This window comes from Helianthus annuus, chromosome 17 (genome assembly GCF_002127325.2).
Source record: "Helianthus annuus cultivar XRQ/B chromosome 17, HanXRQr2.0-SUNRISE, whole genome shotgun sequence".
Lineage (NCBI taxonomy): Eukaryota > Viridiplantae > Streptophyta > Magnoliopsida > Asterales > Asteraceae > Helianthus > Helianthus annuus.
In genome coordinates, this window is record NC_035449.2 from 2,963,030 (window position 1) to 2,986,811 (window position 23,782).

Here is a 23,782-nt window from a genome sequence, read left to right on the forward strand (position 1 = left end):
ATGGTGTGCAGGCTGAATAACATGGTGTGCCGGCTAGGGTTAGAAAGAGGAGAGAGAGAAAGAGGAGAGAGAGAGAAAGAAAGAGAAGAGGGATGAAGGGTGTATTCCTTATTTTCAGAACTCTGCATTTATGACAAAAAGAGGAGAGGGTGGTGGTGGTTTACGGTGTTGGTTGTGGTGGATGGAGGGTGGTGGTGCTCGGTGAGGGTGGTGGTTGCAGGCGTGACGTAGAGTCGATGACGGTGCTGCTGCCGTTGTATCTGTAGATGCCGCCATTAACGGCGGAAATGAAGGTTTGGTGTGTGTGTTCTGAGTGGGTAGTGATTTCATTTCAGTCAATCGGAGAAGACAAAAGAGAAGACTTTTGGTCTTTTTACTTTTTTGCCCTTGATGTGCAGACAAGATGAGAGAGAGAGAGAGAGAGAGAGACTGGGGGAACATGGTGATGACAACAGCACACATGGAAAAAGGTGACTGGTCATGAGGAAAGTTCTTAACTTTTAATTAGAGCCGCGTGGGAATTCGTGAAAGTCCATTTTATGGGGTGTCAACTTGCTATTTTTGAAACTTACCCCAAGTCTTGGCTATTCTCGTGATTAGCCCTAAATAAATCCTTATTGTTATCCACTTCAACTGATTTATTTGTGAGTTTGAATTGAACGAACATCCTTTTGCTAATCATTACTCGTAGAAACATGCAATCATCAAGGCTGGACGGTACGGGCACCGTCCGAACTTCATCGTGGCCCGGCGCCGCCCAGGAGACCATTTCCGGAGGACCGGCGTCCCAGCTTTGGCGTCGAATTTGTCGATCTGGCGGACGTTGAAGACGGGGCAGATAAGGACAAAACCAACTTATACACACACACACCTATACATACAATATATACATATATATTAGGTCCATCCCTCCATTTCCTTAGCTTCATCCTCTTTGCCCCATCCTCACACCCAATCTACGTGGCGGATCATCCTCCAAGAGAGGACCATCACCATACCGCATATCCTTATAATTTGATCTTTTAGTTGCGATGAACATTTTAATAATAATTACACCGACTTTGCAAAGAGCTAGAGTCAAGGATTAGACCATAGAGTGTGGTTTGGGTAGTCCCTTTGGGGACTATCCGCCACGTAGGTGTCACGTCACATGAGGTGGAGGACCATCCCCTTGGGGACTACCCAAGGGTGTGGAGGATGGTCCCCACCCCCTTTTTTATTATTATTTTTATGATTTAGTAAAATAATTAAAACAAAATAAATAAGAATAAAAAGTTACAATTAAATAAAAACCTAAAGTTGCATTTAAAAAGAAGGAGAGTATCAAATAGAAAGTTTATTTTGGCTAAGAAGGATAGGAAACAATAGGATTATAACATGTGGCAAAATTTAAAATAAAGAGGAAGGATATTTTAGTTAATTTTATCCAATCTTCTTCTTTCTTCTCCCCCAGTAACTTCAAAACCCACCATTTTTAAAACCCACCATATTCAACCTTTTCTTCACTTTCTATCTCAATAATCACTACATTATAGTGCAATTTTCGTCACTAATCAATGATTCAAACACCAAATCAACGTGTTCTTCAACTTTTTTGAAGAAACCCAGTTTAACTTCATACAATTTTTCATTTTTTCCCGTGATTTTGAAGCGAATCACTCGATCCGTTCGATTCAATCGCTGATAAGTGTTTCTATCATTCAAATTTCGTCAATCGATGAAGAAATCGGCTTCGATCCATGTAAGAAATTCTTGAATTGCATTTTTACGATCTGGGTTTTTGAATTGAGTCATTGTGTTCTATGGGGGTTCGGGGGCAGCGCCCTTGGGAGCAAGGTCAAAAAAAAATTCGTCAATCGAGCTGCATCAGAAAAATATTTTTTTGATTAAATTGCTTTAATAAAACTGTATCAGAAAATTTAATTTTCTGAAAATTACCTCATTTCGTAGACAAAAATTCGTAGACAGTTTTTGCTCTCCTACTTCCTGGTTCAGACAATTCACAGACAAAACATACCCTGCTTCAATGCGTTTTAGAGAGAACACTTTCTTTTGTGTTTTTAGGCTACTGCATTTTAGAAAAATACATTTTTATGTGTTTTCTGGTCCATTGCGTTTTAGAAAAACACGTTTTGAAGTGTTTTTAGTCTATTGCGTTTTAGAAAGAACATTTTCTTTTGTATTTTTAGGCCATTGCGTTTTAGAAATAAGACATTTTTATGTGTTTTCTGGCAATTGCGTTTTAGAAAAGCACATTTCTGAAGTGTTTTTAGTCCATTGCGTTTTAGGTAAAACACATTTTTATGTGTTTTCAGTCCATTGCGTTTTAGAAATAAGACATTTCTTTGTGTTTTTTGTTCATTGCGTTTTAGGTAAAAACACATTTTTGAAGTGTTTTCAGTCTATTGCGTTTTAGAAAGTACACTTTCTTTTGTGTTTTTAGGCTATTGCGTTTTAGAAATAATACATTTATTTGTGTTTTCTGGCGATTGCGTTTTACAAATAAGACATTTCTTTGTGTTTTTAGTGCATTGCGTTTTAGAAAAAGAAATCAATTTTTTACGTTTTTTTCTATTACGTTTTACGCAACTGGGTTTTCGAATTTTTTTTTTCGAAAATATAGTAATAGTATACTCGTTTTAAAGATAAAAAAACGCTCGTTTTTTTGGTGCAATTTTTATAAAAAAAATAATGTCGTATGAAAAAGTTATTAACATTTAAAAAATGAGGGGGAATTGGAGGAGAGAGAAACTATTGTCTTGGATTGACTACAATGCCCTAACATAAACCCACGCGCCTCTTTTCTTATTTTCAATTTCACTCATTTAATCTTAGCCCTTGATTAAATCAATTGATGATCAAAATTACTTACTAGCCTTCCTAGCAAAAAAAAACTTCCTATTATATCCTAACCCCCAAAATTAAACTAAAGAGATGTTTTTTTTTTAAAAAAAAAGGTAAATTACACTTTTCGTCATTTATGTTGTACCGGATTGTAACGGATAGCCTTTAACTTCAATAATTACAATTACAATCCTTTATTTGCAAAAACCATTACACTATAGGTCCTTTTACTCTAACCTCGTTAAAATTTTCAGTTAAGTCTAACTAGTTAAGGATAATTTAGTAATTTTACTTACTTAATTAAAGAAAAAAATAAAAGATAATTTAAAAAATCCACTAGTCATCTTTTTCTTTTTACATTCTTTCATTTTTCTTTGTTCTTTCACTGTCACCGTAACCCAGAGCCGGCTATTGGGCCGGCCATACGGGGCCGTCGCTCGAGGCCCAAGCATACAAAGGGCCCGAAAGTCTTTTGTAGGTTTTTTTACTAAAAATAAAAACGCTATGTTGGCACTGAAATTGGTAGATCAGTTGGTTCGTGACTGGCCTTGTAAAGGCCACTTCCCGTATTCGAGGCTTGCTCTTCACTAGTTTTACTAATTTTTGACCTTTTAATTTAGCTTCATTGGCTTTGTGGAGCACATCACTATAAGTCTGGCACATTACCATGTTTTTTTTCTTTCTTAAACATTTATTATATTAGTATTTTGTTATGTAACCCTTTTAACTTTATTATTTTCGTTTAAATTTAAGTTTATTTATATTATACATGTTTAGTTTGTTTTAATTTGCTAATATATACGTATACTCCATCTACTTTTATTCCTTTTAGTATTTTGCCTTTGAATGTTTTTCTCTCGCTAACATGACAAACCAAACTGATTCCAACCAAACACTACCGTTAACATTATCAGTATTATAAGAACCGGTAGTTTTTTGCTTTTCCTATTTTGTCTTTTAGTTTTTTTTTTATACATATGTTGACGTTACAATGAACTTTTCCCTGTGGTTTTACGCTGTTTCTTTTCAAGTGTCGATACTGTACTGATAATCAAACTTCCACCGCAACGCACAGTGTAAAATTACTAGTTATATATAATCATAAAAGGCGTTTATCCGCTTATGGCCTAGAAAAGGGGCCCAATTTTTTTGTCTCGCACGAGGCCCAATTTTTTTTTTATATTTCTCGGGGACGGCTCTGCCATAACCCCTCTCTCTCCAACAACCACCACCACGCCTCTCTCTCTCCAACCAACCCCCATCCTATCACCACCACCAAATCTGTCGTCGCCACCATCACCACCAAATCCGCCACTGCCACCACCACCAAAGCTGCCGCCACCACCACCAAATCCGCTATCGCCACCATCACCACCAAATCCGCCGCCGCCGCCACCACAGCCTCCATCTAGCTCGTGACTAATTTTACTGTAGAATAGATCTTGTTCAAGTTCCTTCCAGTCAACATCAGCCTCAACTGCAGTACGTTGGGTATACACAGATTCACCACCCGCTTTAGTCTGTTGCTAGTTCTGCTTCTGGTGGTGGGCCTGGGGCTAACTATGGATATGAGTTTGCTGATCCCACACAAGGACAACCTATATACTAGGCGGCCCAGCCATTGCCATCTCAATCGGCTGCGCAGTATCAAGCAGTGACTGCTGAATCGGGTTCGTATCTTACTCAAACAACAACAGGGGATAACTCAACAACAACCTCGAGAGGTTAGATTCTTGTAAGTTTTGCAGTAAAATTGGCTTTGTTTTTATTCGTGTTCATGATCATCTACATTCTACTGTCTATCTTTTTTCAAGATTGTGGAAGAGATCTTACTATAGAACAGATCTTGAAGATTTGAATCAGCTGGATTGTTTTGATTTTTTGGAATATTGGAAGTATGAGATGATAATTTGAGATTTGGGGGTGTTTGGGATTAGAGAGGGAAAGAGATGGTGTTTAGAGAGAGTACAGGGTGTTTATATGTTTTATTACTTTTTATGTTTTATTTTTAGTTTATTTTTTTAAATTTATTGAAAAAAGGACTGAATTATCCTCATGGGCAAAACACATACTATATTTAACTGAAAATTTTAACTAGATCAGTGCTAAAGGACTTAGAGTGTAACAGGTTTTGCAAATAAAGGATTGTGACTGTAATTATGAAGTTAAAGGGTATCCGTTGCAATCCGGTACAAACATAAAGGACGAAAAATGTAATTTACCCTAAAAAAAGTTTCATTTTTTAACGGTAAAAAAAAGTTTCACTTTACGATTTAGATTTGAATTATATTATATACATATTAATAACACAATGAAATGAACAGTGATGAAGGGCATTTCAGGGATTTCACAGAAACATGTGGGTGTCTCCCCAACCTCCACCATTTCCCATCCCATTAATTTATACGGTATCAAATATTATTATTTGTAATAGAATAACTAGTATGACTTTTGAGTTTTGAGTTTTCTGAACTTTGAAAATGAAGAAAAACATTAACTAACTAATTAAAGGACTATTTTTTTAACGACAAATTTCTTTTATTCTTTGCTGTTTGAGGGACTTGAACTTAAAACCTTCTCTCTCAAGGTGTTTAAAGGCTTTGCTTTTGCAATGGACCACCACCCATTGGTAAAGGACTATTTATTTATTTGACAAACTTCTTCTCCACTTTTATTTTTCCGTTTTCACAGCAACTACTTCGCCGGCGCAACCTTTCATCACGGAAGAAAATGACAGGTTTCCCTCTCTTAAAAACCACAAGATCTACATTTCCTTTTCTAGCTTCATTTCAACTACTGCCTTTACCACCCTTCTTTATTTGACATTTCAAGTCTGCAACTCCGCAAGTCTCTACTTCGGTCAACTTCTAAAGGTCAAGAAGGTTGGTTTCGAAAGTTCAAGGGGGGCGATTGCAAAATTTTATGGGGTGTGCTCGGGATTTTCACTTACATATAACACTAATTTTTTTAAGGGGGGCGCCCGCACCCCTTGCCGGAACAGTAGGTCCGGCCCTGATCCCACGAGCCATACCCAGAAAAAATAACATTACAAAAAATACAAAAAAATTCATGCCGTTCTTAATCTTCATTATTTTACATAGGGCTGACAATTTTGACACGAACACGATAAAACGACACGAACCTACATGAAATTATCATGTTTCGTGTTTGACCTTAAAATGTTTCGTGTCTAAACAAGTTAAAACCCGTTAACCTGTTAAGACCCGTTAAGTACATGTTAATAACTAAAATATTATATTTGGGTGTGGACATGGGGTCATCAGTCGTGGAACTTAGGATGAATTATACACAAACACACACGGTTCTTTTTCCACAATCCAAACCATAATTTTTAAATTTCTCTCACAAACACCATCATTCCTAATTCGGTTCACAGCTTCTCCAATTCGGTCGTGTTCGTGTTTTAAACATGTTGTGCTCGTGTCTTAAACAGGTTGTATGATACATTGGTAATTTTTCGTGTCTTAACAGGTCATTTCATGTAACTTGTTTATTAACTGGTTCGTGTTCGTGTTTCGAAAATATGACACGATAAGATTTCATTTCGTGTTCGTGTTTACGTGTTTTGGGTTCGTGTCTTACCGTGTTCGTGTCTTAACAGATCGGGTTGACCCGTTATGCCAGCTCAAATGTTATAATAGTTTTCCCCCAAAAAGCTAATCTATTATCCGCAGATCCCCTTATTTTTCAATTCCGATGCTAAAGATTTCTAGTCGTGTTTGTGTTTACTTGTGGATTAGTGATCCGTGTATCAAGGATATGTTAACCTCACATAGTGTGGCAGAACTACCGGAAGAATCAAGGATCCTTAGTGCTTGTAACGGTATCTAATAATTGTCTTCGGTATTACACCAACTTTAAGATGGCTGACCGAAATATCTATAATATTTTTAGGCTGGACGGTATGGGGGGACGTCCCCCTCCGTCCCGGATCGGCGATGACGCCAACACCACGCCCCCCCCCCCCCCTTCGTCCTCGTCCTGGGCGTCCTCTGCTCGACATTGGGGACGATCACAAGAAGGCAAAAATTATTCCCCCCTCCTCTCACATACCCCTATACATACAATATATACATACACATTTTAGGTCCATCCTCCCATTTCCACACCTCCATCCTCTTTGCCCCATCCTCATGCTCATCCTACGTGTCGCTTACGTGGCGGACCATCACCATACCGTGTAGCCTTATAATAATAGAAACTGGATAGCCTGAATGGTAAATTAACACTAACTTTAAGATGGCAAACCGAAAGCTTCAAACAACAAATACCTAATTTTTTACCCTTTTCTTCCCTTACTGCCCCTACCCCTGCACCAACTTATTATCCTCCAAATTTATCTCCCATTTTAGAAAATCTTCACATCCCATTCTCCATACATATCTATGTATTATTTCTCTGCTTCTTTTTTCTTTATTATTATTATTATTATTATTATTATTATTATTATTATTATTATTATTATTATTATTATTATTATTATTATTATTATTATTATTATATGTGTGTGTGACAAATATGATATAGAGAGGAGTAGTTTTTACATTTGAGGGGTGAGTTTGGCTTTTCTACAAAATTTAGGGGATGGGAATAGGGAATAAAGATAGAGTGTGGGATGTAGTGATTTTTTGTCGTTTTTTTGGATTTTGAAGATGGGGATAAGAATGGTGGAGGGGATGTGAATACTCAATAGTTTCTAGTTAACAAGCCCACTGATTATTTTAAGGAATTTAGCATTAATTAATAAATAATACATATTTTAACAACAAAAGTACAATAAATAAAAAAAACATATTTTTAACAAAACAAAAGTACAATAAATTTTAAAAAAAAAACATTACATTAAATTAAAATAAATTAAACTAATTAAAATTACTACCCTTCGTCAGATTCCACCAATAGATGGGGTAAATCTAGTCTTTTGAGATGTTCCACGAGATCATGTTTTAGTCTCCAATGCGTATCTTCATCCATAAGCTCGTTTAACACACTGTCATCGAGAGCAAACTGGACTGGAGGATCCCGAATGTGTACCGGTGCTATTGCGTTTCCGTCGTCTTTTAAAATCATGTTATGTAAAATAATACACATATACACCACATACCGAATGTTTTTCACACTTCTAGCACGCATTGGCTGATTCATTATACCCCATTTTGACTTCAAAACACCAAAAGTCCGTTCCACGTCATTTCTTGCTGCCTCGTGTTTCTTCTTGAACTTCTTTTCGTCTAGTAGGTGAGTATATGGAAATGATTTGACAAACACGGACCATGTAGGGTAGATTCCATCCACGAGATAGTAACCACGTTTGTATAAGTGGTTGTTAACGTAAAATGGACATTTTGGCGCGTTCCATTTCGTTCAGTAAGAAATAATAATGGAGATTACTGAAGCACATTGATGTTGTTTTGTGCACCTGGAGGACCGCAAAAAGCATGCCAACCCCACAAATCTTGAGAGGCCACCGCTTCTAGCATAACTGTCGGGTATTGGTGATCTCCTCTCATATATTGGCCCTGAAACTTTGTGGGACACACTCTCTAAACGAAATGGGTGCAATCAAGGCTACCGACCATTCCAGGAAGTGATGTTTCTCCTCATGAGCTTGGTACAAAAGCATCATGTCGTGGCTTGTTGGTCTGCGTAAGAACTTGGTAGTGTATATTTTACATATCTTTTCGCAGAAATATTCTAGACACTCGCAGGAAGTCCTTTCCGCCATATGTAAATACTCGTCATTCTCGTTTGGAGGGTTACCAGTTGCAGGTTGTTTAATAGCCGATGTAACTTTTTGCAACAGTGTAAAACCCTTCTTCATTCTCGCATCCACGTCCTTTTCAAACCACGGGTTATTATTCACTTCCACGTCGCTCACAATTTTTAGAAACAAACTTTTTGCCATACGAAACCTATGACGAAAAATATCATCGTTGTATTTAGGGTCTTCGACAAAATAATCCACCATAAGGGTTTCGTGGCCACTCTCACGATCACGACAAACATATCGTTTTTTTTTTTTTGCTAGATGTGCTCGTGTCTTTTAGTTCGGCTTGCTCGATGAGATTTAGGAAAAAAAATATACTACTATCGGTTGAAGCTAACTCGTCGTCACTGCTATCGGGTGGAAAAAACAATGGTATTTATCCGCCATTTTAATAGGGATAGAGATTAGTTTTGGAGAAATGAGAAAATGGGTTAGGGTTAATTTGGTATAAATTGGGTTGGGTTTATATAGTGTACAAATATGTAATTTTATTTTTATTTTTATACAAAAACAGCTACAAAGCCGTTGCCTTCCTCCCTCCAACGGCTATAATTCATTCAAACGATGTGCCGGTGAGTAGTCACCCAAATAACATTACCGCGTTGCCGCGCGGTGTTCCCCATCGGTAAAACCAGTTACCGCTGGGTTCATCGCACCCACCCCGTTCACCCTAAGGGCTTGTTTTGTTGTTTACTCATTATATGTTGTCTAGATAAAGTCTGATTGGATAAAATGAGGTTAGGATGGAGCTGTTTGTTGGTTGTTTAATTGTTTTATAGTTTAGCATGAGCAATGACTGCTTTACTTCTTTTCCCTAAAATTATATTTATGGCGCTTGATAATTCTTTTGAATTGAATACTTCAAATTTTATTTCCCAAAACTATTATTTAACTATTGGTTTTTGTTGCTACGAATTAAACATTATGGTTTTTGAAGATTCTTTCAGTTGGGTCCAATCCAATCCATTAATTTATAGAATTTGAACCAATAATATTTGCGTCCACATGTAAAGCGGGCCATGATTCGGGCCCAAAAGAAAGCTGAGCAACAAGAAGGTGGTAAGGTTACAAGCAAAGGTAAAAAAGGAGAAGAAAGAGTATTGACCACCTGAATTTCTTTGATCAAGCAAACTTAAACCCTGCGTATTGCGAGCCGTAGTCGAATCTTGTTTTAGCTTTTGTTTTCAGTTGGTGAGCGTTTTGAATTGTTAACAAGTTTTAATGTAGTCATGGTAATTTGAATTTTGCACGGTATGTTATTCCTCAAAGTGGGTTGTAGTTTGAAAACGGGTCAATTGGATAAAAATATAGTAAAACAGGAAACGGGCCGAAAGGTTTAGAAGTTGTCCCAGGTATTACGCGTTGGATTGTTTGGTATACCTAGGGGTGCAAACCAGTCGAGCTACTCGAGCTCGGCTTGAAAAAAAAAAACTCGATCGAGCTGAGCTTAAACAAGCTCATTTGGTAAACGAGCCCAAGCCCGAGCTTCGCTTATTGAGCTTGAGCCGGCTCGCAAGCCTAAACGAGCCTAGTGTTTTATAATTATTTACTAATATATTTAAATATTGATAATTAATATTTATAAAATTATGAATAAACTAGTATTAAGTAGCCCCCGCGTTTTGGCGGGGGCGAACACTAATGCCACACTACTGCCAGCGACCATAGACACTGAAGTTGCGGTGTATTAATGCGAAGAAATTAAACAGAAACGTAAAACATAGAATAAAATAACTAAGTTCATCTAGCACTCGCGCGTTACGATGAACCCGCATCTATTTTTTCCCATTTGACAGGTTCATCGTAATCTATATATAATATACATCATTACCACTATAAAAACCAATATTTACATTACAACAACCATTGCATCAATATGTTGCAAATTATATTTATACAAGATTTTGGCTAAATTAATTAGATTATTTTAATAATAATAATAATTTACAAATAAAATAACACAACTTTGAATGGATCAAACTGATTGAATATGGTAAAATAATGAAACCATTATTTGATTAGGGTACAACCACTTAAGCACAATTTACAACCATACATGCATACAAAACAGATTGAATTTGGTAAGGTAATGAAACCATTATTTGATTAAAGTACAACCACTTAAGCACAATTTACAACCAAACATGCATACAAATGTTCCAAATTAATAGTATATAAATTTATAAATAATTTACAAATAACCAAAGAAAGGGTACAACTAAAAATAGCATAAACCACAACTAAAGCCACACTTACAACTTCATATTGCACTAACATGTTGCAAAATAATAGCATATAAATAAATAACTAAATCATATATAAAACATATAAACTATAATTAATATAAATTAATTAATAAATGTTAAACGAGCCGAGCCCATGCCAAGCTCAAGCTTGAAAAATTACATACGAGCCGAGCTCGAGCTTTAGAAACAAAGCTCGGCTCGGCTCGTTTGCACCCCTAAGTATACCTGATCACATTGGTTATCAGGGTATATCAACAAAACAAATACTTGCGGATGCTTCATTTTAATAACCAAAAATGAAGCACACAGTAGCAGAACAACAAACAGAAACCAGTAAACCAGTCCATAACAAGAAGTAACACAAATCCTAAATATTGTACCAACAACCTAGGATTCAACATAAATAAAAACAAAAAAGAACCATGATTCTAGTCACTTGAAGACCCATCATCATCATTTTCATGCTGTGATATCACTTTCTCGATAAACCTCTTCCTCACGCCTTCAAGAACAGCTTCTCTAGACGCTTCACCTTCATATTGCCCATCGTTAAGCACAGGATCCGACTGGCACAGAACCATCGCAACACCTACACAAACAAATAAATATTACAAAAAAAAAAAAAAAAAAACAGCAATCTAAACACAACAATAACCTAACAAACTGTAAAAAAAAAAAAATGAACCTTCAGGCGTGCATCTCCGACCAAAAGTATATAAACCGACATAATTCGCCTTCACAGCACGATTATTATAAACCAACACAGTGGGGAGATTACGATCTGGGTAATTCGGAATGCAATCGGTCGATATCATTTTAACAAATTTTGTGGCGGGATACATCGTTGCCAGTTCTTCCAGACATTGCATTAGGACACCACATTCAGGGTACCTATTTAATGGAGTTAATAGCCAAAATGGTCCATGAGGTTTGCTTACTTTTGCCACTTTAGTCTAAAATCCAAAATTTTTAAATCTGGGTCCCTGAGGTTTGCATTTTGTTGCCATTTTAGTCCAAATTTCAAAAACTCCCTTCTTGACTGTTGCAACCAGCCTATTTTGTCCTTTTGTGCAGGGGTATTTTGGTCATTTTTATGAGTTATTATAACAAACTCAGATCAAGAACCCAGAATACCCCTGCACAAAAGGACAAAATAGCTGGTTGCAACAGTCAAAAAATGGGGTTTTTGAAATTTGGACTAAAATGGCAACAAAATACAAACCTCAGGGACTCAGATTTAAAAATTTTGGATTTTGGACTAAAGTGGCAAAAGTGAACAAACCTCAGGGACCATTTTGGCTATTAACTCCTATTTAATGACCCTATTAATCAATTGCTAATAACAAACAAGATAAACCAATTTTAACTAGAACACGAGAAAATTAGTAGTAATTACTAAATACCCGTCTTTGTATAATATAACCACCACCCACACATCCGGTGGTGCTTGTGACACCTCACGCACAAAATCCGATCCGGAAATCAGTATGATTGACCCGAACTTTGCGATTTTCACTACGTTCTTCATCTCTGCGAATCTCTTTCTCCTGCAAGAGTGATGAACTATAAGAATAAATAATTAAAAGCCCAAATGCAATGCTTCAATTGTTCAAAACTAGTGAGATTCACCTGCGTTACGCAGCAGAAATTAGGTCTGTATCGGTTTGGTTCATTACGGTACCGGCACTTGTTATTACAACCGAAAGAGAAAACCCAAAAAATAAAGTCGTTATATGCTCAAAATGATATCGACACGAATTTTACACCGATCAAAAACCATAAAAACGAATCCCGGTATCGGTTCCGTTAATACTGGTCCTTATACTGTTCGGTTGAAATCAGTTTGGTTTGTCGTGTTATCAACACTCGTATAGCCTATGCTACCAAAAAAAGACTATATTTTGAATACAACTATGTTTTCAATAAAATTTATATCGGTATGTCGAGGATAAAAATGAACATAATTGTAATCAATTTTATTTTTTTAAATAACGAACGCAAGTTATCAAATTAGATACAGATTAAATGGGTTAAACGCGTACACTATAATTAATAGTATAAAGGGTTAATATAAAAATTGAAAAAAGGACTGTTGCCAACTCACACACACATATATATACATACATATGTATGTATATTGAAGAGGTTATATAACCCCTTTACCACTACACCCTCTTGTGATATAAAGCCCCTGTCTTACGCGTTTCGCCACTTGTCGCATAACGCCCCACAACAGGCTTTATGACTACACATGGCCTTAAGCTCAAAATTGTATGATTTTTAGCACCCACCAGTATTCTTGGATGAATGGATCGTCGTCATCAGTGGCGGACCCAGGAATTTTTCCATGGGGGTGCGTAACATTTTTAAAAATTTTAAGCCCCAAGGTATATAAATAAAAAATCGGTTCGTATCGGGTCGGTTCGGGTCGAGTCATGTAAAACAAAAGAACTTAATTTATACAACCCACCATAACATAATGAAAACAAAACGAAGCACATGTCTACTATGGTTAGTATGCGGCTATAATAGGCCGCTAGAGGTGGATAATATCAACCAAAAATCATCAAAAATAACAAAGAAATTTACCCGTGGCTGATTACGGTAGTATGCGGCTGCTAACTGTTCACTGTTATCGCTGTTGATGTTCTGATCGCTGGCGTGCAAGGACGATAAAGAGAGCATGATAGAATACGTAACGGTTTTGGGCTTGTTTATTTTATTTTCGTTTGAAATATTGTTGATTTGTTGGGTTTGTTTATTGGGCTAAGACTTAGTAGTGGGCTAGTTAAATGTATTGGGTATTTGGGTTTAGTTATTTAGGTATTAAAAGTAAAATAATTTAGGTAGTATTTTTTTATAAAATAGGAGTTTACTAAAGAATATTTTTAAAATATAAATTGATAACATTTTTTACCTAAGGGTGCGGACGAAAAAGTCCAAGAGATGCGGACAGAAAATTCCATGGGGTGCGGACGAAAAATTCCGAGGGGTGCGGACGGGATTTTCGACGGAACTTAGCACTAATTTTTTTTTCCCGGGGTGCGCCCGCCCACCCTGGGCTATGCTTAGGTCCGCCCTTGGTCGTCATCTAGATCATCTTCAAGATCTTCAAGTTGTTCTTCGGTCTTGTTATCGATCCAATTCTTGTCTTTAGGTTTGGAATCTTCGTCTTCTGCGGGAGTAAAGGGGTCGGGCTTGAATGCAGGGGGTTTGGGAGGCAAATTTCCGAGTTTTCGTTGGATATCGTCCCATTGAGTTGATGATCCTTCAACGTCTTTGTACACAAAGTGATAGTCTGCCATTGTTGTGTGCTATAAATCTGCAAGAAAACATTAAAGGGCTCAGGTTTTTTTCAGATCCGAATTCCATCAAGAGGGATTTCTCATGCACTGCAAATGCTTTCATTGGGGATTTTTATCGAACACTTGGTGATCAGAAAATAAACATAATAATGGCTTTTCATCTGTGCATAATAACCTGCGATTTGTAAGTGATGTGAGATTCTGACCGAGATATCCACGACAACAACAGTGTAAGATTCAGATCATGCTAGAAACCAGAAGCCAGAAATCGCCATTGGATTAGATGAAACAGAGAACTTGGATGAAAGGAAAAAAAGAACATAGCACATTATATCACCCTTACGTATTTTACGCAGGGCCGGCTCGGCCTTTTTTGAGGCATAAAGCGCATTTTAAATTCGGGCCCCTTTTTGAAAAAATAAAAAAATTGCATACGCTCCTAACACATGGGAATATGATGCAAGTTTTTTATACGATTAAGGAAACTATAATGAAATATGACTAACTAGCCTAAGAACCCGCGAGCTTCGCGGGTGGCTTAACAAAATAAAAAAATTCAACCAATTTAAAACTATAAAACGTAAATCGTGCTTTGTTAAACCTAATGTTTTGAGACACTTTAATACGTTCCAAAACTACATCAACATAATGTTCGTTTCAGGTTAAACATTGCTAAACAAAACATAGTTAATAATTGTTCCAAAATTGTTACCACATATAGGATAGCGTTGGTAACGATATTATATGTTTACTTCTAACGACATCTTTCAATAAACACATCGTTCAGTGGTCCTGATTAAGAATTTGCAACATGTTTTGATCCCTAAAATATCGAAGCAGAAACTCAGCTCCATTTTCCAACCCAGCTTGCAGCATGAAGTTACGCCATCCTCTGAAAGCATACCGAGGTATCCCACGTGCCGTTTCCTGACGGATCCCGAGTGTCATTGAAAAACCGTCTTCAGTTTGAAGCAACATCTCATCAAGGACCGAGAAATCTACATTTGCTGCAAAGTCCTTTGGGATACGCTGCATTAAAGTAAGGAAAAATAAAGAATTTTAAATAAAAATATAAACACTGAAAGGTTTACATAATATAAAAAATAAAGCATTTCAACTATGAAACACTTACAAAACGAAAAGATAGACACCATCTTAGTTCGTATATGTTGCCTTCATCAACAACTGCCGGAATGTGTGGAACGTCAACCACGCCTGCTTCCAGGACAGGATCGGCAATAAAGATGGGCACAGGATCAACGTCTACATACTCATCTTCCGTGTCTTGATTTCCCGTGTCGAGTATGCAATCTTCACTAACATCCATTTGTTCCGTGTCTTCCTCTTCTTGAACACAAACACTATTTGCAAACTCGGGAAAAACAGATTGTATTCCATTGGGACGGAAAAGCATAATGTTGAAAATGCGTCTCGCAACCAACTCAAAAAAGATGACATCACCTGATATGAGATGAAGATCTTGGGTGATTTGTGAGAAATCATGAATGAAGTAATCGGATCCCCAAAGCCTATTCACTTTAATAGTCCACATGTATGTACTACCAAAACGAATTGAAAAGTTATCGTCCAATGTGTCTGCTTTGAAATACATGTTCATAAACTCCTTTGGCAACCACTGAATACACAATAAATGCAATGGTCAATAAAAAAATTGAGTTGGTTATTTATCATAAGTAGCAAAAGTATAACTTACCAAGTTAGCGTTCTCGGGAAATAACATCTTTACATAAAACTTGTTCTTAACACAGGAAAGACCATCAGCCTTAAAATGAGTGAACTTTAGCTTGTGATCATCAACCACATGCAAAACAATAACATCGTTATCCTCTAGACCAACATCACGAACCATAGCAGACCAACCATTCGAGAAACAATAACCATTAGCAGTAGATTTAACACAAACAGTCCACTCATTGCCCTCTTGATTTGTCATAAGTACAGTACCAATCAGATAGCCCTTCAAGTTGTCAAACTTATTTTACCATAAAGGAAGAGACTGTAAATTAAAAACAGGGATTACATTAGTTAATGCTAATACGCTTGACATATTAAAAATTAGCAATAAATTAAATAACAATTACCTGTTCGGATTTTGAGGAGTCCGCAATAAGAATATAAAAGCCACGGTCTAAATAAAAGTTTAGGACCTCCTGCTTAATGGATTCAACCACTGGTACGGCAAGGTCGGGACTAAGAGACTGAAGACCATTAGTACGGAATAGTTTAATTTTAAAGACATATTGATCAACCAACTCAAAAACAATAACATCGCCAGATACTAAACATAGATCATTGGAAACTTGAGTAAAATCAACAAAGAAATGGTTCATATCCCAGAGTCTACTCATACTAACGGTCCACGTGTGGTTTTTGTCAAAAACAATAACAAAATCGCCATACAGATTATCACCGTTGAAATGCTCTTGCATGAAGTCTCTCGGTACCCACTGCAATTGATTATAAAACATTGAATAAGTACAAAATGTAAATCTTTACTTAAAATAAAAATATATGTTTAAAACATACCAGATTTTGGTTCTCAGGGTATTTCATAACAATGTGGAACTTTGAACCATGATCCGGGTGTGGATAACTCTTAAAATGAGTTATTCTAAACGTCAGTACATCCATAAGTTCAAATACAACATAGTCTCCAATGTCTACTTCAAGAACATTTATAAGAGTTGACCAACCGTTTGACAAACAATAACCGTCCGTAGACTCCTTGATTTTAACATCAAATATTGCTTTATCATCAGTTATTAAGAAAACATTACCAACAGGATATCCATCTAATTCATTAAACTTGTTATACCAAGCTGGTAAAGGCTGCAAGAATCATTTAAGTGATTAAATAATAAAAAGAACATATAATGCTACTTAAACGGTTCCATAAAACTTAGATTGTTACTTAACAATATAATAATATATAACACGTTATGAACAAACGTATAACCTGTTCTTCCAATTTTCTGTCCTCGATGTAAACATAAAAACCACGTTCCATATCTGTAAAGATATTTATAAAGAACATTCATATATCTAGATTACAGTTATAAATCCATCGAAAAGTAAATTAGAAAGCCAAACAAATGATATTAAGGCAGTATGATTAACATTATTGGTAAAATTGGAGATTTATAAATGCATTCATGCCTCTTTTGTATAGTAAAAGTTACTTTAATATAATAGACATAACATTAACTGATTTAATAAAATGTTAAAAACGTCAAGTAATCGTCAAATATACTTTTAACATATGCACTGATCAATCTTAAAAGACTTAAGTGGTAGCAAGGGCATGTAATAAAAGTCAATAAAAACAACAAAATACAGAGTATACCAGTATATTAACCTAAATTGGAAAAAAAACATCATGAAACAAAACTTTAATAACAGAAGGTGATGAGAAATACAAAGATACATGGTATGGTTCAATTATTGTTCAATCAGACAAAAATTAATTCATTCAATAGAAAAAAAAACTTAAAAAAATCACACAGAATAGTTGGTTATCATCAAAATAGAACAACTTAAACAAAAATAACACTAAAGATGTGCATATCAACAAAAGTTAATTGCCGAAGATTTCGGGTATATGAATATAAATCCAAACATAATGAAAGCAATCTGTTAAAGATAATGACTAAAACAACAACATTAAATGAATAGAAAGTTACAATAAACATTATGACCTAAAAAATCAAGATGCAAAAAGATTAGGGTTTATAAAATAAACCGTAAATAACTTTAAATCAGTTACTAAATCAAGAATCAGAGCTTCACAAAATATAGAATCGAACCTGTAATAAACTTACCGGAGGCAAAAACGACGAACTAAATTGCGAAGATGATGAAGGCGATGGTAGATAGATAAACCGTTTAGAGTTTAAGGAAGAATGACGGTATGAAAATCCCCAAAAATTCATCATTATAAATTATATTAAAACACCGATCTTCGTAATTTTGGAATGACTGATGTGATTATGTATAGATTGGAGAGATGCAATGATAATTTTTGGAAGAAAAATAAGGAAACAGGGAACTGTAAGCGTGGTTTTTTTAAATGGATTTCAAAATACTAAAGAACATGAAGTTATGAAAGACTAAACCAGAAATAAGGTTTTCACGATATATATTTATATATGTGTATATATAAACAAAAATTAAAATTAATGCAAATAACAGGAGTAATAAGACAACAAATGCCAAAAAAATGTTATTATTTTCAAATCGTTTATTAAAAAAATTTACATTCAGTAAATATTCATGTTGAAATTATACATATTAAGTAATAATGAAAAATCATAAGTCGTTGAATATTTCTTTATACACAACATTAGTTGTTTTATTTGTAGGCTTCCCATCTTTGTCCAGTATTAGCATTTTAACACCGTCTCTTGTTCTAACTCTCGATAACGCGACATACAACTGACCGTGGGTGAAAACCGGTTGTCTTAGGTACAGACCAACTCTAGAAAGTGATTGACCTTGGCTTTTATTGATAGTCATAGCAAAGCAAACAACAACCGGAAATTGCCTTCTTTGAAATGAAAAGGGAATCTTCTTGTCTGAAGGTACTAAAGTAATTCTGGGAATATAGGTTCGAGTACCAATGTTAGCTCCAGATATTATTTCAGCCTCTATTAAACGGTTATACAACTTTGTAACCTTCAACCTTGTTCCATTGCACAAACCATTTTTTTGATCAATGTTACGTAACAACATGACTGGGACACCAACTTTTAGCACTAACCGATGATTCGGTAAGCCTGAAACCTTAAGACCATTGAGAACATCCGGTGTGTATAATCTTTCTTGTATTGAACTTACATTTTCAGTTGCACAAAGACGGTCAGAGCTTAGATACTCTCTTTCTTCACCGGGAAACAACGCTAACAGCCTATCGTTAATCTCGTTGACAACCTCGTTCTTCGGCGCAAGTATAGCCCTATCACTAAAATAATTAGGACTATTAAAGTTATCGAGAATTGAAGGATAAACAAATTCGATCAGGCAGGAAATGGGGTCGGAAGTATCATTGATTATAAGATTAGATGGCACTTCAATTGTTGCTTCTCCATCATTAGGACCACCAACATTTCCCTCTCCTATGTCCAAAAGCCACTTTGCAAAACTATTTATTTCCTCAATCTCGGATGGAGATCTTCCAACGGTTAACCTCATATTCCTTGACAACGTTAGCACCTTACATTTACTCCACAAATACGACGAACTTAATGATGCGTTCACCGTCTCTTGTCTTCCACCATTTCGAACAACGGGAAGTACTTGTCTAAAATCTCCACCAAAAACAATAACCTTACCACCGAAAGAGGTTTCAGAATTTCTCGAAGTGTCGAAATTGAAGATGTCATTCATCGTGCGGTTCAAGGCTTCAAACGCATGTTTATGGACCATAGGTGCTTCATCCCATATAATAAGTTTGGTCTGATGCAACAATTTAGCAACATCACTATCAGCTTTTATATGACATACGAATCCTCATTAAGATTCAAAGGAATACGAAATCTGGAGTGTGCAGTCCTGCCGCCTGTCAATAACAGCGATGCAATTCCACTCGAAGCAACATTTAATACAATTTCTCTTTTTGACCGAAGTGCAGCAGACAACGTCTTCCATAAAAAGGTTTTCCCGGTGCCCCCGTAACCGTAAACAAAAAACATCCCTCCAGTGTTACCATCAACAGATTTCATTATCTCTTCAAACACTGACCTTTGTTCTTCAGTTAACATATTAAACAGATTAACATATTCCTCTGCGAGACTTAATACGTCGTAAGTACGCTCCTCGTTAATCAGACGATTGTCGAGATCAGATAAGGAAGAAGAATCTGGAAAAGGCATTGTTGAGAAGTTGCGTAGCGATGAGCTATTCATACCTAAAAACTTTTCAATTTCCAACAAAGCGTAATTTTTAAGTTCATCGTCTGGAATTGATAAACCTGTTAGATGTTCAAATACTGATACAATGAGTATGATATTTAAGTTAAACCTTGTATGAAAAAAATTAAAAAAGCAAAATGGATTTTATAAAGTTTGATAATGTACCTTCAACACGATGTAGTTTACTATATCTGTAGATGAAATCATCTGTCATGTATTTCCACGTGCTTTCCCATACGATCTCCGGTCTTGACATAGTATTGGACAATAGCATCATGCCAAATAAATTTCGTACGTAAGAAGTTGTTGCTGTTTCATTTGCTTCTTTAATTGCTTCGATGTACTCTTTGTCATCATCTAAAAGACCAAGTGCAAAACATGCATCTCGAAATGTATCATGTACATGACCATTAACAGTTTTGATATCGTCATATGACTTAGGTCCTTTGACTTTGTTGAGCAAGATTCTTAAAAAATAAGCTTCTCCAAGAGATGGAGCAACATTATGAATTCTGCCAATTGTGTTACCTTTTTTCCGAGGTTGCCAACAACGGTTTTCAGTCTTCCATACATACCAAGTTGGAAACTGGACATAAGTTAGTGTACGCGCCAAATGGTCATCAGGGTCTTTGTTCCTTTCCATCCAAGACAGAAACATAGAACACTTGACAGATGGCCTGTTAAGAACATAATTGATGTCTTCATCTGCTCCAAATACAACCGGTTGGAGACCTGGAAGATGGAATGGAAGCCTCATAACAGAAGGATATCTGTAATTTACATCGTAACTAAAAATCCTCCATGATGCCTCGCATGCTGAGATATAGCGACAGTCATAATACTCTTTAATCTCATCTTTTTCATGTTGTTCATTATGATTATCACTATGCAAAACAGCAACTGTTGCTCTATCCGGACCTTTGTTGATATACTTAAACAAATATTTAATTGACCCAGCTTGGTTGCACCACTCAACGTTTATATGTGCCTGATACTTTTTCAATAACTTTTTGTTGTATGGTACAACACTTCTATTATCTAACTCGATCCGGTTTTTGACAACTGTTCTTCCATCATCTCTCCTTCTGTATAATGGGAAACCATTGGCGTCAATTGTCGTAGTATCTTGAAATCTTTTAGGAAAGCCTTTAGAACACTGTTTATCAACCATACATGGGCAGCTCATATTAGCATTACCACACGGTCCATGAATCATAAAATCCTTCACAAGCGTATACAACTCTGGGTCATCATCTCTGTTTGGAATTTCTGCACATATGAACGGATCAACTTGGTCAACAGTGGGAATTTTAGCTTCTGGTTCCATGAATAAGCACAAATGCGCATGAGGCAAGCCACGTTTTTGAAACTCAATTGTATAAATAACTGCATAAAAATAATTTAAAATCAATAAAAGCAAATGTAAAAAATATATTTAGTAATAAAGGATTGCAATACGTACTTGCTGCTGCTTTTCCAAACATATGACATTCCTTTAAATCTTTACAAATTGCATCCAGTTTGAATTTAAACAACCTTGACAGGATATCAGGCCTATCTTCTGGATTCAGAGTGGTGTCTTTAAGATACCGTTTTACCTCTGGCCACTTGGGATTGCATGTAATGGTTATAAAAAAATCAGGATAACCAAACCATTTACATAAAGCCATTGCATCTAAATAGTTTTGCATCATATATCTAGCTCCACCGGTAAACGAAGAAGGCAATATAAGAGGTGTACCAACATTAGATATATCTTGCTGACCATTATTTCTCAATTTCCGGAGACTTTCATAGGTATCAGATCTTAGATTTTTTTGTTGAAAACGTATGTAGTTTAGTCTCTCGCTCTCAATCATCGTATAAGCATCAACCAAAAATTGTTGGAAAAGTCTCCTTGAATTTAGAATCAGAGAAAATTGGTTTACTCTATCTTGAATACGATACGAAAAGAACTCTCTCATCGTACAATTTGGACGCTTCTTGTTGGTTACATCTACGACACCTCTATGAGGGATGTCAACTCTGTAACCATCATCTCCATACGGGAAGAGAATTGGGTATTGAAGAGCAAGGTAAGAAGGATGTAATTCACTAATTCGTTGAAGAGTCCCCGATTTAGTTTCAACAACAATGTCTCTGTTCTCAAATGCGTTTTCAACATCTCCAACAATTAGAGCAGCAACCTCGCCACATGTTGGTAAGTTATACATTCGACCATCCTTGTCCCTTCTTCCAATAAGACGTACCTTAAGAGTAAGCTGCGGATCGTCATGAAAACAATCTCTAACCATCCTGTAAACTTTAACCAATACATTATCGGAGTCTAACACAGACTTGATATGTTGGATCAAGTGACGATCAACTGAAGCAGAAGATGATGTATCCGACTCCTTAGATCGACTGTTTTGACAAAATTTTTAAAAATGAATTATTAATTATTAATTCAGAAACAATTGAATCAAATTATACTGTAAGATACTTACCTAAATATAGAATCTCGGTTGGAAACTTCGTTCTCTGTATCGTATATGTATAGCTGGCAAAACTTTGGTTTATTGCCATTCTCCGGCAACAGACTTCCAATACTATGATAGTTTTCACCGCTAATCCTGTAGCAAAATGGGCCATTACCTCTATTAACAGTCGGATCGACCTTACCACCCATAGATGTGAAAGCGAACATAGAATTATAACGGCGAATGTTTTTCAAAAAATGCTTGCTTTCATTATCCAAAGACGTAAACAGTTTCTGATAATTTGGATGCGCATCTTTATAATCGGGTAGCTCTACTTTAGCATATCCACAACATAAAAAATAACTTGTCTTCCGATTATTGGTTCTGCCTCTCGCCGTTTCTACTTCCCAAAACTTTGCATTGCATACTTGACACGTAATACACTGGTCCCCATGATCTAAGTAATCTGTAGATTAGCAGGAAATAAAAATAAATGAAATTAAGCGATGTATTTAAAAATAAAAAAATGGTATACAAAATAATGTCGACAATATGTAAATGAAGCGACTACCTGGTGAAACACCTTTGTAAGGATCTACATCTAACGCTGCATCTGTAGTCAAATCAACCATTGGAATAGGAGATGTAATTCTTTGTCTGCCTAATAACTTAGATTTACCAGTAGATAGCTTTGGAGACGTTTTGCGTAAAATAGGAGTTGTATTCATTGTTGTTATGTTTGGAGAAATAGAAAAGCGACGGACACTTGTTGAAAGTGATTGGTTGTTTGAAGCAGATGGGTAATCACCTAGACAAAATATCAATTTAGAAAATCGGATATAATATTACTTGTAAATATTAACAAATGTATAAAATTACCATTTTGTGTGTTACATTGAAAGGACCTTGTAATAGAAGAAGATTGTAAACTGTTCATAGCCCTGGATTTGCCTTGTAAGATAGGAGATTTTTTACTATCTAGATAAAGTCTCCTTAATCTCCGTCTCTCTTTAGTGTAACTTTGATAACTTTGCGTGAAAACAACTGATAAAATAAAAAAAATAAGTATATTGTTTTAGACATAAATATGTATAAAAATAGTTAAGTATGCAAATTAAAAAAAAATTGAAAAGCTTAATGATAATATATAACTAAACCGGGCGAAATAGTAGATGAATGTCGTGAAATATTCGGAGTGTGTAGTAAAATGGAA

The 23,782-nt window shown here is 35.9% G+C and overlaps 3 protein-coding genes across 3 annotated transcripts; all 3 read right to left on the minus strand.

Annotated features, from left to right (window-relative positions):
• Positions 1-11,242: 11,242 nt before the first annotated feature.
• LOC110921760 (phosducin-like protein 3) lies at positions 11,243-14,499 on the minus strand. The gene is made up of 6 exons (XM_022166110.2): positions 14,359-14,499; positions 13,960-14,200; positions 13,170-13,187; positions 12,282-12,425; positions 11,564-11,769; positions 11,243-11,467 (listed from the first exon to the last, which is right to left on the minus strand). The coding sequence occupies exons 2-6, from the start codon at positions 14,181-14,183 to the stop codon at positions 11,307-11,309; spliced, it is 753 nt and encodes a 250-aa protein (XP_022021802.1). The 5' UTR covers positions 14,184-14,200; positions 14,359-14,499; the 3' UTR covers positions 11,243-11,306.
• A 4,010-nt stretch (positions 14,500-18,509) lies between these two features.
• Positions 18,510-19,586, minus strand: LOC110921393. The gene has a single exon (XM_022165711.1). The coding sequence runs from the start codon at positions 19,584-19,586 to the stop codon at positions 18,510-18,512; it is 1,077 nt and encodes a 358-aa protein (XP_022021403.1).
• A 104-nt stretch (positions 19,587-19,690) lies between these two features.
• LOC110921388 lies at positions 19,691-23,297 on the minus strand. The gene is made up of 5 exons (XM_022165707.1): positions 23,141-23,297; positions 22,597-23,035; positions 21,573-22,513; positions 20,276-21,496; positions 19,691-20,169 (listed from the first exon to the last, which is right to left on the minus strand). The coding sequence occupies exons 1-5, from the start codon at positions 23,295-23,297 to the stop codon at positions 19,691-19,693; spliced, it is 3,237 nt and encodes a 1,078-aa protein (XP_022021399.1).
• Positions 23,298-23,782: the final 485 nt, after the last annotated feature.

What these genes read in the sequence shown, in the direction of transcription:
- LOC110921760 (XM_022166110.2), bottom strand. Translation starts at nt 14,183, where the DNA reads ATGGCAGACTATCACTTTGTGTACAAAGACGTTGAAGGATCATCAACT. An exon ending in GTTATATTATACAAAGACGG is followed by an intron (nt 11,770 to 12,281) that starts GTATTTAGTAAT and finishes TCCATTAAATAG; the next exon opens with GTACCCTGAATGTGGTGTCC. An exon ending in TCGGAGATGCACGCCTGAAG is followed by an intron (nt 11,468 to 11,563) that starts GTTCATTTTTTT and finishes TTGTTTGTGTAG; the next exon opens with GTGTTGCGATGGTTCTGTGC.
- LOC110921393 (XM_022165711.1), bottom strand. Translation starts at nt 19,586, where the DNA reads ATGAATGACATCTTCAATTTCGACACTTCGAGAAATTCTGAAACCTCT.
- LOC110921388 (XM_022165707.1), bottom strand. Translation starts at nt 23,297, where the DNA reads ATGAATACAACTCCTATTTTACGCAAAACGTCTCCAAAGCTATCTACT. An exon ending in TTACAAAGGTGTTTCACCAG is followed by an intron (nt 23,036 to 23,140) that starts GTAGTCGCTTCA and finishes GCTAATCTACAG; the next exon opens with ATTACTTAGATCATGGGGAC. An exon ending in TAAACTACATCGTGTTGAAG is followed by an intron (nt 20,170 to 20,275) that starts GTACATTATCAA and finishes AACATCTAACAG; the next exon opens with GTTTATCAATTCCAGACGAT.